This window comes from Triticum urartu, chromosome 6A (genome assembly GCF_056163025.1).
Source record: "Triticum urartu cultivar PI428250 chromosome 6A, HENAU_Tu73, whole genome shotgun sequence".
Taxonomy (NCBI): Eukaryota; Viridiplantae; Streptophyta; class Magnoliopsida; order Poales; family Poaceae; genus Triticum; species Triticum urartu.
In genome coordinates this window covers 389,875,656-389,892,159 of record NC_141878.1, presented here as the reverse complement: position 1 = coordinate 389,892,159, position 16,504 = coordinate 389,875,656, and the positions used below count along the sequence as shown (strand labels likewise).

Sequence of the window (16,504 nt, the reverse complement as noted above, 5' to 3'; positions counted from 1 at the left end):
AGCTTATTTGTTGATGGCATGGACATTTTACTAATAAAACTAACATATAACCTGTGGAGATGCCCTAAACCTAAACTTGACTTGTCAATCGCACCGCAAATCAGCTCGGCGCCTTCTCACTCACTCCAACCACTCCTTGATGTAGGCCGTATTAGTTGTTTTCCCCATCTGTTCGCTCATATCCGCGCGCAGCCACATTTCTTTTTATCAAATCAGTTCACCCAGGTGGACGAATGAATTTCCTTCTCATCTTGGATGTTCGTTTGACCAAGTTTGCCCAATCCGGGTCCCGCCTCTACAACTGGATGGTGCCAGTCGAGAAAGATTAGACAAAACAGGGCTCGTGACGACTAGTTGATCGGGACCAGTCAAACCCAAACCACCAACCGCCCCTTCCCTTCACGCATCTCCATGGGGTCCGAAGCCGGCGGCGGCGCCGCCGCGATTGACCTGCTCCGCTCGGCGGCGCCCTTCCTGCCGGACGCCGACCTTCTCCTGACGCCCGGCACGGGGCTCGTCCTCGTCGACCTCGTTAACGGCTTCTGCACCGTCGGCGCCGGGAACCTCGTGAGTTCTGCTCCCCCTCCTCTGCTCCGTTTTTGAGTATATTATCAAGTGAAGAGCCTTCGCGCGAGGTTGATCGACCCTTGCGGGATCTCGGTGGTCCGGTGGGGTGGATGCATGCCACCATGCCGAAAGAGTTGGAGTTTTGCTGCTTGCTCTACGATGGAGACGCGAGTGAATGGGCCAGATACCCTCTCGCAGCTTTCTCCTACCTCGCTTCTTGGCTCTTTTGTTCTTTTCTTGTCACGCACTTCTCGCTCTTCCTCTCTTTTTTCTCTTTCCGGCCCATCTTGAATCTCCACTTTCCCTTTTCTTCCTCCCATGAATTAATATCAATCTGCATGAAGTATTATTACTCGTTTTACTTATAAGAAAGATGGCGTTTGCAGGCCCCTGTCACCCCAAATAAGCAGATCGAGAAGATGGTGGAGGAGTCTACCAGGCTTGCCAAGGTGTTCTGCCAGAGGAACTGGCCGGTCTTTGCGTTCCTTGATACCCACCATCCCGATAAGCCCGAGCCGCCTTTCCCGCCGCACTGCATCATCGGCTCCGGTGAAGAAAACTTTGTTCCAGGTTAAACACCAGCTCCACATTTTTTGTATTATTACTTATTACCTTAAGCCTTTCGTAGAGCATGTTCAGTTTCTATGAACTGATTCTTTCATGTTGAATTGGGATGCTAAATCGATGGTTTTGGCAACCTGATAAGATATGGGAGAATGACAGCAGAATACGTTCCATATCTGGATTCTGACGAAGTTCAATCTGCCATATGCAGCTCTGGAGTGGCTGGAGAATGATCCAAATGTGACAATGAGGCGCAAGGACTGCATTGATGGTTATCTTGCTTCATTTGAGAAGGACGGGTCCAATGTTTTCAGCGAGTGGGTCGCAAAGTTCCAGATCAAAACCGTAAGAGATCCTTCCTATTTAAATGTTCGGTGGAAAAAAGTGTGATCCCCATTTATAAATGATTCATGAATTTGCTTGATGCAGGTTTTGGTTGTAGGAATATGCACTGACTTCTGTGTTTTGGACTTTGTGAGTTCTACTCTGGCTGCAAGAAACATTGGCCGAGTGCCCCCGTTGGAAGATGTTGTGATCTATTCCGAGGGATGTGCGACATTTGACCTCCCTGTCGAAGTAGCCAGGAGTATCAAGGGAGCTTTGGCCCATCCACAGGTACTCAGCCACTAAACTCTACTATGCATGGTCAGTGAGAGTGTAGACTTCAGAAAGAGAGTAGATAGCTTTTGTATTCTGGAGCATGTAATTTTAGCTAGTATTAGGTTCTGTAAAACAGAGGACATTGAGGGAGTTCCCAGCATCCAGAGTTTATATACCATACCAAAATCCCATGCCATGTGATCCGGAGTTTCCATAGCTATATAGAACATCAACAAAGAGGAAAATTGTGTTCTGCCTAAAAAAAGTGCACTAGTTTTACATGGAAAATGCACTGTCGTGTTGGCTGCGAAGTTCCTAGCATCCAGAGTTTATACCGTGCTAAAAACATAGGCCATATGATCCGGAGTTTATAGCAATAGAACAAAGAGAGAATTATGTTCTGCCTAAAAGAAAGTGCAGTAGTTTTACACGAAAATGCATTGTCTTGTTGGCTGTGAAGTATCTACGCGTAGAGTTCAGCTGCTTTCTCTTGATCTGAAAGTCACTGCATAGGCACAACGGTAGCAAATTTGCTTTGATATCTTGTGCGTTCCCTTGCTCATTAAAAGAAAGAAACATGGACTTATAGCTAACCTTTCATAATGATGCAGGATCTTATGCATCACATGGGACTTTACATGGCCAAATCAAGGGGTGCGAAGATAGTTGACGGAATTCTCGAAGAATAAGGCTAGATCATTCATCAGGTCTGATAGTCTTGCTGGAAGGACCGTGCTATAGTTCTATGTAGTCCTCCTGTTTATCCACTCTATGTAGAATAATCAGATGGTGTATCTGCCGCCTGTGCACTGACACTGTTCCACTGTATGTGCCATGCATGGTTATCTGTAATTATCCAAGGAGTGATGTTAACAAGCATTTACTTTACAGTACGCAGAATAGATACCATTTCCAATATGTGTTTTGGTGCCGCGTAGTACGTATATATTCTGGGTTCCAAGGTTGCCCATCATAGAATATGAACCAAAACCGCTGATGAGATTGCTTGGAAAGACGTGGATTGGACCGGGTAGTCTCCCCGTCAGACCTCGCGATGTGTGTTGCCTAGTGCCACCATATCCATGGGTCAAGATGGGAATGGGCCGACCCGGCCCTGGCCTTGGACCCGGCCCTAGTGGCCTCAGGGCCAATATAAGAGGCCACGGGCTGACCCGCCCGATGGGTATTTTGGGTCGACCCAATTATTAGTGACGTATGTTGCTTTTTCTTGTGATGTGCTGATAGCTAAAATCCTAATAGAGTAGTACGTAATCTAGGAACGAAAGAAAAAAAATACGGAGATCCAAGTGGTCTAGCTGCTGCATCCGTGCATTATACATTCATACATTCGTAGACCATAGTAAGCTCGTGTGTTTCTTTCTGGACATTGTACAGACATGCAACATCCGTGTGGCCGTGTGGGTGTGTCTAGCCATCGGATGCCGCTAGTACTACTAGTTGACATCAGACCCGACGCTCTACCGACAAGTCTCAAATGTGCACTAGGAGCTGGACGGCGCATGGGAGACGAGCGGACGGTGAGCCGGATGACGAGCTAGGCGTGACTGGGACGGCGAGCCGGATGACGAGCTAGGCGTGACTGGGACGGTGAGCGTGAGGCAGCACCACCGGCACGGCAGAGATCGGCGAGGGCGACAATTAGAACATAGCTGTCGTGAGATAGGAGACCACGAGGTGGGCCGATCCCGCTGACCCAGCAGGTCACTTGGTGCCGGCTCTACTGACCCAATTTTTTTTTTTGAGGCCAACCCATGTGACCCATCGGCCCCGAATATTTGGGCCGGGTCAGCGACCCAGCGGGTCGACCCGGCCCATTCCCATCTTGATCCATGGGGGCAGGGCGTATGCTGTCCGCTGCCGAGCAACCTGCTGACGGAAAAAAGGGCCACATGGTCTGTAAGTTCACAAATTGCAGTTCTTCAAACAGGATCCTTTAGCTCCGCCATAGGAGCAAAGCAAACGCCACACCGCACAAACGCTTTATCATTGCAATCCACCAAGGATTCATAAACAAAATCACTGGAGCAAACAAGCGTGCATTTGATCTTGCTATACCTATATTGCTGCTCCTGCCACAGGGAAATCTTTTGTGTTCAACTATTTTCTAATTAGACAGCAATTAAAAAAAACTGACAAGACCGGCGAACATAAATAAATGTACTCAATACAGGTCAATATTATTACAGTTTTTACAACAGTTGTACAACACTACAACAGGTCAGTCCATGCATCGGCAAACACCCGTCAATACCCCTCTCAAACAAGACAAGAGGGCTGGGTGCTAAGTTATATACAAACGAGCCATGATATTTGAGTGAGGCTGCTGGGGCATCGTCGGTTAACAGACAACCAGGACACAAAAATTCTACCTCTTTAGCTTTTGCTGCGCTTCCAATGCAGCAGAGTCTTCTATTTCCACCCTCTCGTTTCTTCCTGCCCTAGAGGCCAGTAACTTCATGCGCCATGTGCCTCTAGGCATTCACGGGACAGGGTGTTACAATCCAAACGAATCCATATGTCCAATGCTTGACAAGATCTAACGGTGCTGCTGATGGTCACAAACCTGGCAGCTCCTAGCAGACCTAGGGTTTGCAAACGTGCACTGATCACAGGCCCAGATGTTCCCATCATCCATACCACGGGTTGAGCTGCCTGACTTCGAGGCACCAACAGGTGCCTTGTTCTTGCCACTCTTGCTCTTACCGCCAAGGTTCTTGGAGCTTACGGCCTTGCTACATGCACCTTGGCCGCTATGAGCTCCAACATCATTCAATCCAGACTCCAATGCACGGACCAGGTTTTCGAAATAATTGCGAGTTACGCTGTTAAATAGACAAAGAATTGTTGGGCAGAGATGAGTAAAAGAAGTGTATAGCAATGACATGAAAAGTGCTGAATTATGGATAACAAAAGCACAAGCTGCAAGAATTTTGGCAGTTATACATACGGAGAAAGACCACCACATAATTACACCGTGGAAACCAGTATCTTTACATGATTGTGGGAAACGCTATTCTAATGTCCATATTAAGGATGATGACACCAGTTCGACAGAAACAACACTGACCAGAACAAATACACTAAGATTTTCATTACCTGGTCAATCCAGCCAACTTTGTACGGAAGTCATTAAAATCTTTAGATGGGCAGTCTGCATCGAGATAGATCTGAAGTTCTTTCTCCGCACACTGATGAAGGCGTTCCAAACCAGATTCTGCTTCACCTGAATAAGCAATAGCAAAAGGATACCCTTTAGTGATAGATACTTCGAATGGAATCTACAGTATGAAAAATACGAACCTTGAACGTATTCGAAGAACTGCCTTTTGGCATGTTCATGGTCTGGAAGGTAATAACCATATGCGTAAGTCCACTTCAATACCCGCCTACATTCAACAATCTGCAAAATGAGACCATACAGCCTGAGTGAGATGCTCAGAAAACTGAACAAAAGTACAGGCGACACTTGCTGACTAGAGTGTCATTCATACCTGTAACCATGCTTCAATTATGAACTTAAGCTGTGACTCAGGTTGGCTTTGTATGTCACTTAGCTTTTCAAGCTGTAAGGTTTACCAAACAAAATAACAGTCATTAGGTGTTGGAGAATTTTAGCATTAAATTGTGAATCCTTCTAATGACACTGCCCTGAATGACATTGCTCTGATTAAAAAGATGATGCAACCTGTAATATCAATGATGTTACAGGTATGAATGTCAGCTACCTTATCATTCTGCAGACTCTGCAGATCCCCAAGCGCCTTTTGCCTTGACTACATCATAACAAAAATAGTGCGTAAATATTGTATGTTACATGCAAAATAAGAGTTGCTAGTAGTACATTAACTATTTAATCAATCAAAATGAAAAAAACGAAGCAACAAAAAAAATATTTAGATCTTTATGTTCCTTAGCTTGGCCTACTGAAAGTTAGGCTCTTTCCAATGGCGAGGAGTGGCTGCGGAAGAAACTTTAAATTGCATTGTCTTGGTTTGGCTTCCCACGATCACAGTATCACCCGGCTGCGGTCCCGTGTTATTCATCTTCATGATGGCGATGCTAATACCTCTTTCTTCCACCAACATTCCAGATATTGTAAGAAGAAGAATTTTATAGCCAAGTTGAAGGTTGGTGATCAGGTCGTTACAAACCAAGGGGATAAACATGAGGCTGTGCTGAATTACTATGAAAACCTCATTGGTTCGTCTCAGGTTCGGGATTTTTCCTTGGACCTCTCAGTTTTTCACTTCCAGCAGCATGATTTGGTTTCTTTGGAGGAGCCTTTTTCGGAGGATGAAGTGTGGGCAACCATCAAAGACTTGCCGTTTGATAAAGCACCTGGACCTGACGGGCTTGCTGGTTGTTTTATAAGTCATGTTGGGAAATTATCAGAGTGGACCTGCTGCTAGCTCTCTCAGCTGATCATCATGGTCATGTGTCCAAACTCAGACTTCTCAACTCTGCTCATCTCCCTTCTGCCGAAGAAGGTCAGTGCCATCCAGGTCAGACTTCTCAACTCTGCTCATCTCCCTTCTGCCGAAGAAGGTCAGTGCTATCCAGGTGAGACTTCTGGCCCATAAGCCTTATCCACAGTTTTGCCAAACTGGTTGCTAAGCTCATGGCCAATCGCCTTGCACCCATGCTGCCTGATTTGGTGCCTGTAAACCAATCTGCTTTTGTCAAGGGAAGGAGAATTCATGACAATTTTCTCCTTGTTCAACAAATGGCAAAATGTTTGCACCAACGAAAGGAGCCTCACATTTTACTCAAACTGGATATATAGAAAGCCTTTTGATTCCGTATCTTGGCCTTTCCTCATTGAGGTTTTAAAGCATTTAGGTTTTGGTCAACGTTGGTGCAATTCCACATGTTTGCTGTTCTCCACATCTTCCCTTAGTTCCTAGTCAATGGTGGGCCGGATGAGCACATCTTCCATCGTCGTGGCCTCCATCAAGGTGACCCCCTATCCCCTATGTTATTTATCCTTGTGATGGATGTCTTGAACTCTTGTGAACTGGGCTGCTCATGTGGGTTTGCTGCAACCAATTTCTATGCTGATGATGTAGTGATGTTTCTCCAGCCTGCTGCAAATGACCTCACTAACATCAGGCAACTTCTGGACATTTTTGGCCATGCCTCAGGTCTTGTGACCAATATGTCCAAGAGCTCGTTACCCCAATTCAGTGTAAGGATGAAGATATGGAGGTCGTATCCAGCAGTTTATCTTGTGATATTAAGCACTTCCCTTGCACCTATTTGGGTCTCCCACTCACGGTCAAGAAGCCTTCCGAGGCAGACCCCCACCCTCTTGTTGATAAGGTTGCTAACAATCTCCCTGGACGAAAGGCATCACCCATGAATTGTACTAGTCGGTTTGTTGTGACGGTATGAGTTGTACTTTCTACCATTCCTATTTATCTCATGATTGCGTTGGGCCTTTCCAAATGGGTTATCAAGGCCATTGATAAGTGTTGTAGGGGGTTTCTTTGGAAGTGCCAGGAAAAGGCTAATGGGGGCAACTGCCGTGATTCCCGGGAGCGAGTCCAGCGACCAACCCAATAGGGTGGTCTTAGTATTCCTAACCTTCAACATTGGGGTGGGCGCTCCGCATGCGATGGTTATGGCTGCAGAAAACTGGCGCAGATCACCCATGGTCTGGTTTGCCCGTCCTCGTTCCTCGAAATGCTCTGGCTTTGTTCTGTGTCGCTGTTGAGTCAATTGTTGGAATGGGCAGACCACTTTGTTCTTGTCTGATCGATGGCTTCAGGAGATCTCCACACCTTTTCAAGCTGATCTCCAAAAGAGCGGTCAAGCAGCACACTGTGGCTCAAGCTCTAACAGAGCGGAGATGGGTCGCAGACATCAAGGGCGCCCTTACTGTCCAAGTGCTAACTGAATACCTTCAGTTTTGGGATTAAGTGGAGGGACTGCACCTTCAACAGGATGTTCCTGATCAGCACCGTTGGCGGTTTACGCCATCGGGATTGTACTCATGCAAATCAGCATACGAGGGCTTTCTTTATTGGTGCGGTCAGATTCGCCCCTTGGAAGAGAATCCGGTGGACCTGAGCTCCTTTGCACTTAAGCTATTTATTTGGCTTGCCATCAATAATCGGTGCTGGACAGTAGACCGCCTGGACAAAAGGGGGTTGCCGCACCCGGCTGCATGCCCCTTGTGCGATCAAGTTGAGGAGTCAATTCAGCACATCCTTGTATCATGCGTCTTTTCCAGGCAGGTCTGGTCTCATATTCTCCGAAGATTAGGCATAATTGCTATTGCTCCGCAACCCACCACTGGCCGGTTCTCAAGCTGGTGAGGTCAAGCTCTCATTCAAGTTTCCAAAGAACTCTTGAAAGGGCTTACCTCCTCATTGTCTTGGTGGCGTGGGAAATATGGAAGCATCGGAACGATTGCGTTTTAAATGGCGCTAGACCAAATGTTTCCGTGTTGTTGCTGACAGTTGCTAACGAGTTCGCCCTCTGGTGTTCAGTTGGAGCTTTGATGCTTCGGGGGCTTTTCTTTGGGATGCTTACCTTGGACGTTTAGGCTCGTCCTTTGTCTGATTTTGGCCGTTTTGTTTTATGTGTGGTGAGAGTTCTTATTTGTTCCTTTGGGTTGTGTTTGAGTCAACGGAGTTTCTACCCGCATCCTTGTACTTATTTCTTTCTTCTTATTGAAATGATATGCAGCTCTCCTGCGTTTCGAGAGAGAAACAAGCATCAATATTCTATTCTTTGACCCTATCACACTGAGATCTTAAAAACTCGAAATATCCTACATACAGCATTGTCTTCGACCGTAAATGAACTCCTGGCAAGTTTGACGAGCAAAGAAACCATCACTACAACTAAGAACAGTATAGCAGTCATTCAAGCACCACTTCCAACTTCCAACTTGGCTTAGTACTGATTTGTACATTATGCACCCATGATATTCGTGAGCTCATTGCCGCAGAAAAAGCTGACAACGTATATTACCACCCAAAGGTTCACTCACGATTCACCACTAGGCTATCTTGAGTGCATAGGAAATGTTTAGGAGTTTAGCTCACTATTTACCCACTTAAGACCTGACATTAAAGGAGTGTCAATGCTGCTAACTGAGTTGAAAATCACTTACTGACTGATTGGCTGCCCATCGCTCATAGTAATGTGTATATCTCTCGAGGGAATTCTTTGCCATTTCTCTTCTCCTTTCAGAATCATCAAACTATAACAGAAACGTAGAAGGAAGGAATTAGCATAAATAATTTAATGATACAATAACTTGATGTTCATGACTAGGTGAACCATTACCGCTCCTTCTTGCCTTGCTGCCTCATAACGGTTACAAGCATAAAAACCACCTGTTCTCTCCCCGTGATCTGACCATGGACCAAGACAAAGCCTGCATTAACAGCATAATGTGTCAACTATCTAAAATGACAAAAAACTATAAGCAGAAGTGTAGCAGCAATGTGATTGTGTACCAGCAGAATTCAAATTTACATGGCGGTGTGCACGTAATGTGCATGCAGCCCTGGTTTTTTTCAATAGGCCGCTTGCACTTGGGACAAGGCTTCGAATTAGCTAGTATCCTGGAAAACAGAACCAACAGGTGGTGAAGAAAGAAAAAAGGTATAGTTGCTAGTCAAAACAACTCGAAGTAAAAACATACTATATCTGCACAGATGCAGCATTCCATTGACTGAACAACAACACCATTATGTTTTTTTTAAACATAACAACACCATTATGTTAGTAAAGAAATGGGAAAAGAATAGCACAAACTAAGCAAAAAAGTCTAGGGAGTGCTCATCAGACCCTAGAAGGATACATGTTAGAAAGAACACTAGTTGGGGTGAAATGGAACAATTTAGAGAAGCCAAAAATAGAGATATGTGAGAGAAAGAAAAGGCTTCGCAGTCCAATTTGCGGATCATGTACGCCGGGTATCTACAACAAGCATTTTTGTTTAGAAACCTAATTTGGTTCAGTAAGGAAATATGACAAGTAGAATTTCAAAAGAAAAGCAAGGTAGTAACTGGTAAGCAATAGGGAAGTGGAGAGAATGAGCAAATAGTTGGTAGAGTAGACAACTTGCTAGTCCCAACTGTGCATCTTATTCCATTAGCAATTAGATATAACAAAAAAGATGGTTAAAGACCAGATGGGCCGGTATACATGTTACACAAACATATCCATGTCAAAGCTTGCCACACTTGGAAATCAGAGATAGTAATACTTCATTGACATGACCATGCTCATGCTGTTGGACAGACAATGCGAAATTTGGGAGAAGACGTACCAGTTCATATTCTCGGATTCCGCACTATTCTTGAGAATCCATTTGGAAACTGTGGAACAGTCTACAGGGCGATGAGCTTCCTCCGTGCACTGAAAAAAAATCACACGGCTTCTTAATTCTAAGCTAGACCGAACATATCACAAATAAGCTACAGCCAGAAATACTCACGTTCCAACAGAACCCATAAGAACAGCCACAAGAAACATCATAGCTGCCACTGCCAACGACAAATTCCACAGCATACTCGCAGCCAGGAGCAGGACACCATTTTGTCTGTTCAACATAAATGACACAGTGATAATTTAGTGCAAATCAGAAGGTGATAGTAGACAGCAGTAAAATGCACAAGACATTTAAGCAAAATTTTTTCAGTTATCAGCTACCAACAAGAAATTCTGATATATAAAATCAAATACAAAGAAAAGAATAGGTGCCAGAACAAAGGATTGTGCAATGCCAAATTCTGAATCCTTTGGCCAGATGTGGCCGTCACCATCCTTCCCTAACTGAGCAGCACTTGGTGCTCGGAAAAGAAATTTTGAATTCAGATAAAATTCAGAAAGATATGGACTTACTTTTCTATTATCTTCAATGTAAGATCTGCAAAGATATCGTTCATACTTCCCCTTATCCTCGTCACTAGCGAATAAATTAACCATATCTTGTCCAACAGCAGCAGAACAGGATGGATCAGGACATCTCAACATCAAACATCCTGGACCATCATTTATAGCTGTGCTAATATAGCCTGTCAATGAAACAAAAATTTAATCAGCACCAACTGAACATTAAAGCTAAAATCTTCGAACATTGCATTTAATTACAAGAAAAAGGTTATATTAGAAGATGTAAGATAAACTGAAAGCATTCCATGAAACGATGGAACAAAAACTCAAATTGTTCTGAAATGATAAAATTGAAACACAGGGGCATATAGACTAAATGGTTCACAAAGTATGCAAAAAAACTAAAAAGGAACCAAATTGCAAGAGGAGAATAAGGATGGCATCATGTTGAAACACTGGAAAACTGATATTTGTCTTTGGACATGACATTTGGTTTTGTTATGAGTTATTCTAGATTTCTAGTTAAGTGACCAAAGAAAAATATAGAATGTTAAATTGGAAATCTATGGACTTTTTATCTACTCAATTTCAAAATGGTTCAAACAGGTAATAATATACTATCCAATATAGAACTCCAAATGGCTAGATCCTAGAGCATTCAAATACAGCATTTATGCCCAACAAGTGATATTATTGCATATAAGAAATGAGAACCACAAAAAAAATGTTATCAATTTGGAGGGGCATGGTCAATGTTGTGCAACAATAACACTGCAGGCTTGCAACCTATCAGGAAAAAGCATAATACATTTGTTTGTGTTCACGCTATAGGAAAAAGCATAATACATTTGTTTGTGTTCACGCATGACTATAAATTTCCACCAATGCTTCTTTCAGAAAAACATATTCAGGAACACACTGATTGAGGAAGATATGCTCACATGCAGCTACGGTAAACATCTATGTGTTCAGTCAGAAGAAAAATCAAGGGTAACTTAATAGATAGTTAGGCACACTTGGTCCATCACCAAGCGTATTCATGGCACAATTATCTAGGCAAGGGCAGTGTAAAGTATGACCATCCAAAGCAAGGGGATAACAAGAGAACGAACCTCTCCAACATACACCACAGAAAGGATGCCCACATGAAGCAGCACCCATTGACTCACGTGGACAACTTTCGAAGCAAATCCCACACGTAAGCTGTTAAAAGATAGATAAGTAATGTAAGAAGTGGAGTTTATATGCACATGACCTACATGTACGGGAATGTTTTCATTAGCATGTCTAGTCTAGAACATAAAAGGGTGCAAGTCCATCCCTTTGCCACAAGCATTCAAAATAACAAGCCTACTGTTCAACATTTTCTCCAGCAAAATACAGGTTACCAGGCAGGTCATACTAACTCCACGGGTTACAAAATATACAGGCAATCCAATAATATAAACGTCAACTAGAAGAAAACTATATTGTCCAAAGGGGGGAATAAGCTTGGGCAACAGAGCAAAAATAAAAAAATAGTGAGCCTTACTTCTCTTTCATTTGGCATTTCGTTTTGCTTCTCCGGTAAACCAACGGCAGTACGAACTCGTGCTTCATCAACAAACCACTCGTCATGCACCTTACTAACGCTCCTGCAAGAAGAAACTTTATAATGCCTTTACAGAAAAGAAATATTGCGAGCAACATAAATTAAATATCACCGCCTACAGAAGCTGTCACAAAAAAGAAGGTACAAGCAGCGCTGCCATCGAGAAGGAAGGGCCAAAGAAGTACTCCCTCCGTCCCAAAATAAGTGTCTTGATCTTAGTACAAATTTGTACTGGAGCTAGTACAAAGTTGAGACACTTATTTTGGGACGGAGGGAGTATGATCCTAATATAGCAGTATCTCATTCGCCTGCACCTATTTTGTGCTTAAGCTTGGACAAAAATAACTATTTAAGCATGCAACTACCATGCCAGAAGTAATGATGCCTATTACCAGTTATAACTGCGAAGAAGGGCGCAAGCTTCTGATTTCGAAATTGAAAGAACAGTTGAAACCCGATTCATGTCATCTGCTTGATGTTGCTTTATGTCAGTTTCACTCAGTACACTGTAGTTTTGCTGGAATATAAACAAGAAAATAGTAGTAAGATAAACATAGATATAAGGTGAAATGAACGCCTAAGAACCACATAAGCTTAGTACGGCCAGTTCATCGCTAGATTAAATGGAGAGAAAGAAAGTTAATCTTGGTCAAAACAGCATGTAGTTAGTAAATAAAAAATCCTTTCGTGGTAAAATCTGACTATTTAACAGGTACATACACCAAAAATCACCAACTCATGGAGTACATAACCAGAAAAAAAAGCTAGGCAAAAGAAAAGCGAAATAAGAATTCTGTTGGTTGTATTTTTCACGTCCAGGAAGAATTTGCTACTCCCTCCGTTCACTTTTATAAGTCATTTCAGACAACTGAAATTGACCTGCTTTGCACACTGTCTGAAATATCTTCAACGCCTTATAAAAGTGAACAGAGGGAGTACAACCTTATGATTTCAAGTATATTATTCAGCCTCGAGGAACACATGGAAGCATGTGCAGAGAGAGAAGCTTGGATTGACTTGCGACTGATGACATGCGTTTACATGCTAATAACCTAAACCTCAATACATTGTCGATCAAAATATACCCTGGAGGCCCGGACTTTATGTGTCAAAGGTCTCAAAAAAACAAAAAAAGCAATATTGTTAAAAAAAATTGGGTTTGTTATAACTCTATTTGTGTGGCACAATACCGATATCATTACAATTCTACAATAATATAAGCTTCTACATTCAAAAGCTACCTGGATTGCAGCAACGATTATACCAAATTTAAGCATTGTGTGCACAGTGGCACACTCAGTGAGGTGGGCCATCCAAAAGTGTAGTCAAATTTGGCTACAAATCAAACGGCCTCAAATCTAGCTCCGTGACTTTTCACTTCTTTGCTAACTATATATATTTCCCATCATTGACCATTTGCATATAACCCTCTTCTTGACCGACCATCTGAACTGAACGCAGCTCAAGGTCATCCATAATAGATCAAAGAGGGAAGTGCGAAAATCTGCTGTTAAACTGGAGTTTGTAAGGAAAACAAGAGGAGAAGAGTGGATATCGGAGGGTGGGGGGCGATGGTAGAGGAAAATGGAAACGAGGGTATTAAAAGCTGGACATTTCATTTATCATAGAAATTTTCTAGAGGCTAAATTGGTTCATTTTTTATAAAGGATTTAATGCTCCATGTCCAAATCAATAGATCTTGGACTTGCTATAATTTAACATCATCATGCAAGATGAACACCTATGTAAGTTAACTATGCACTTCCAAACAATATTCCATAACCAGAACAGTAACTTGTCGGGTTACTTGATTGCGTAAGCAAAGAAAATACCAGTCCTTTAGTGCTCTATGTTAAGCAACACTGCAACACTTTACACGATCGGCTATTGCAGATTGGACAGCACTTGATGCACTCACATCACAACGCTTCAGAATGCAAGTACATCAGACGAAAGTGTGAATAATATCTAGAAAACATATCATGACAAAATGATGGTATACCAAATGTCAATTCTGTTTCACGAAGAAAGTACACCAAAAAATATATCACAACATCGTATCAAGGAACATTTTTCTGTTTGCATCTGATTAAAACTGAAAATCGGTATGAATGGGAAGTGTGCACTAACGAATGGAAGATGTGTTCAATCATATCAATTTAAGTTCTACATAAGGGAGGAACAAAAATCTAACCCCGAATCAACACGCTAGAGTTGTGTACCATAAGCTTCAAAAGCTTTTCTTTCCCTAATCGTTTCATCTCTTGATATTTAGACAGAATATCACTACAAATAGTGAATCAGAACGAAATAAATTTAATGACCTGTGCCAAGACCATGCAAGGTACCCTATTTCACAGTTTGAAGCTAGAAGAGTACTTGCATCCCACATAGAAATTTCCATGGACTGTGAGTAAGTAAACACTAAGTAAGACTCATGTATTCACCTAATTAGTATGATCTGCGAATTAATCACCATCTTTTGGCTAGAGCTATCAAATCATACATTAAAAAACTGCCAGCTCCAATGAAACCAGCAAGCTGTAGGAAACCTCCCAAAATCAGATTCAGAAACATACCAATTAGACTGGTATATCCTTGCATCAGGGTAGCATGTCAGTACATGCCTAATACATACTTAGAAGTTTTCCTTTGCATGCTTTCCAACAGTCCTACCCTAAACACCGCTCTCCCTATCATGCTACATTCCATTACCACTTATTACCAGCAACCAAAACTGGAATCATAAAGCAATGTGGCACACTGTGAATTACAAGCTACAACACAAAGTGAATTTCGCATGCCAGGACACCAGTCACAGCTAGCACCTATCCGATAGCCAGAAGTAATTATCGGGAATGCTCGGCTTGTCTTTTCCTACCGTGGGACATAAATAGAACCACCCTCAGGTTTATATAAGCACGTTTCATCCATGGGAAGGACTCTGATCGAGCTCTTCGTCCACGTCAGGCAATCACACAGGCAACCGAAAGCAATATCTAGATCATCCAACCAGTCACATTTCTATCCACTATTTATATATAGTAGTATACGCGAGAGCATTTCTGTCCACATCATCCATCCTATATCGTTAAGGGGCAGACAGAAGCACCGATACATGGCCGCTCCGGCGCTGCTGCATCTCCCATTCCGATTATCTCGAACAAGCAATTTCTATACTGGGACCGACCGGACGCCAATCGATGATCACCTGCTGCCTGTGGGAGATTAGGTCATCCGAGTCATCGGAGTCGCGGTCGGCGAAGTCGTAGTCCGCGTCCCCGTCGTCGCTGAGGGCGAGGCCCGCCTCGCCGCCGCTGTAGAAGTCCTCGTCGGCGGAGTCGCGCGTGTCGTCCTCTGAATCCATCGCCGCCACCGGCCGCCGCCGCGCGCGCCGGAGCCTCGAGAGCGACCCGGATCGGGCGGATCGGAGCCGCGCCCACCGTTTGGAGGGAACAAGCGGCTCGGATTCGGTGGACGGACGGGAGCTGGGAGGAGGAAAGGGGTGGAGCGGAGGAAGACGTGGGGGGAGGAAGAGAGGATGGGTGGGATTCGCTCGGGAGCAGAGGAAGCCTCGAGCTTTCTCCTTCCTTGTTTGTTTCCGCACGTTTTCTTTCTCGCGTGTAATTGCTATTTTCTGCTTCTCTGCTAACAACAGTGCTTTCCAGACGGAACCTTTTCCTTTCATGGGAAGGAATCTTGCGCTGCACCAGAAAGGGAGGTATGAATCTTCACTTCACAAACAGGAGTGCCTCGTCCCTCCGTGTCCGAATACCTCTTTGCCACACCACACCTGCCAACTCCAACCAGACACCAATCGGACATCCATTTTCTTTGGATTTTGTCCTTTTGAATCGTGTTCGCTTCATATCTAGACTCATTAATCTGGTTCGCATACCTCGATCGCTCTATATCTTTAGATTGCATCATCTTCAACAATTCAGCGTAATCCGTTTCAACAACCAACGGCAAGCTGGACCAGTGGAGAGCAAGCCGAAGCCCCTCGTCCATAGCTGCCATCTCCGCTTCTAGAGGCCCCCCGCAATTGAAGAGTACCCGCTTCGCGGCAAAGATGATTGTACCTTCATGATCACGTAAAATCATCCCAGCCCCGGTTGTACCATCCTCCTTCAGAAAAGCACCGTGAACATTCGGTTTAGCATAGTTCACATCAGGGGGCTTCCATTGAGGCGTGGCTAGTATTTCATGTGTGGTCTTTGACGTGCTTCCCGAGTAATCGATCACCTGCTTGCCCTTTGTCAAGTCCACCTCGGGTGCTGCTGTATTGCAAGTAGGGAACTGATATAA

General features: G+C 43.7%; 2 protein-coding genes across 2 annotated transcripts; one reads left to right on the top strand and one right to left on the bottom strand.

Annotated features, from left to right (window-relative positions):
- Positions 1-298: 298 nt before the first annotated feature.
- On the top strand, positions 299-2,649 carry NIC1 (nicotinamidase 1). Its single transcript, XM_048678232.2, has 5 exons — positions 299-567; positions 954-1,137; positions 1,343-1,476; positions 1,561-1,746; positions 2,343-2,649. The coding sequence occupies exons 1-5, from the start codon at positions 412-414 to the stop codon at positions 2,418-2,420; spliced, it is 738 nt and encodes a 245-aa protein (XP_048534189.1). The 5' UTR covers positions 299-411; the 3' UTR covers positions 2,421-2,649.
- A 1,246-nt stretch (positions 2,650-3,895) lies between these two features.
- Positions 3,896-15,826, bottom strand: LOC125513202 (putative E3 ubiquitin-protein ligase ARI8). Its single transcript, XM_048678234.2, has 15 exons — positions 15,408-15,826; positions 12,589-12,713; positions 12,137-12,239; positions 11,718-11,808; positions 10,615-10,787; positions 10,208-10,312; positions 10,040-10,128; positions 9,222-9,329; positions 9,049-9,139; positions 8,873-8,962; positions 5,478-5,525; positions 5,244-5,315; positions 5,053-5,152; positions 4,849-4,975; positions 3,896-4,574 (listed from the first exon to the last, which is right to left on the bottom strand). The coding sequence occupies exons 1-15, from the start codon at positions 15,561-15,563 to the stop codon at positions 4,289-4,291; spliced, it is 1,764 nt and encodes a 587-aa protein (XP_048534191.1). The 5' UTR covers positions 15,564-15,826; the 3' UTR covers positions 3,896-4,288.
- Between the last annotated feature and the right edge of the window lie 678 nt (positions 15,827-16,504).

What these genes read in the sequence shown, in the direction of transcription:
- LOC125513202 (XM_048678234.2), bottom strand. Translation starts at nt 15,563, where the DNA reads ATGGATTCAGAGGACGACACGCGCGACTCCGCCGACGAGGACTTCTAC. An exon ending in TGTAAATTTGAATTCTGCTG is followed by an intron (nt 9,140 to 9,221) that starts GTACACAATCAC and finishes CTGTTAATGCAG; the next exon opens with GCTTTGTCTTGGTCCATGGT. An exon ending in AAGTTGGCTGGATTGACCAG is followed by an intron (nt 4,575 to 4,848) that starts GTAATGAAAATC and finishes TCTATTTAACAG; the next exon opens with CGTAACTCGCAATTATTTCG.
- NIC1 (XM_048678232.2), top strand. Translation starts at nt 412, where the DNA reads ATGGGGTCCGAAGCCGGCGGCGGCGCCGCCGCGATTGACCTGCTCCGC. An exon ending in CCGTCGGCGCCGGGAACCTC is followed by an intron (nt 568 to 953) that starts GTGAGTTCTGCT and finishes TGGCGTTTGCAG; the next exon opens with GCCCCTGTCACCCCAAATAA. An exon ending in CAAAGTTCCAGATCAAAACC is followed by an intron (nt 1,477 to 1,560) that starts GTAAGAGATCCT and finishes TGCTTGATGCAG; the next exon opens with GTTTTGGTTGTAGGAATATG.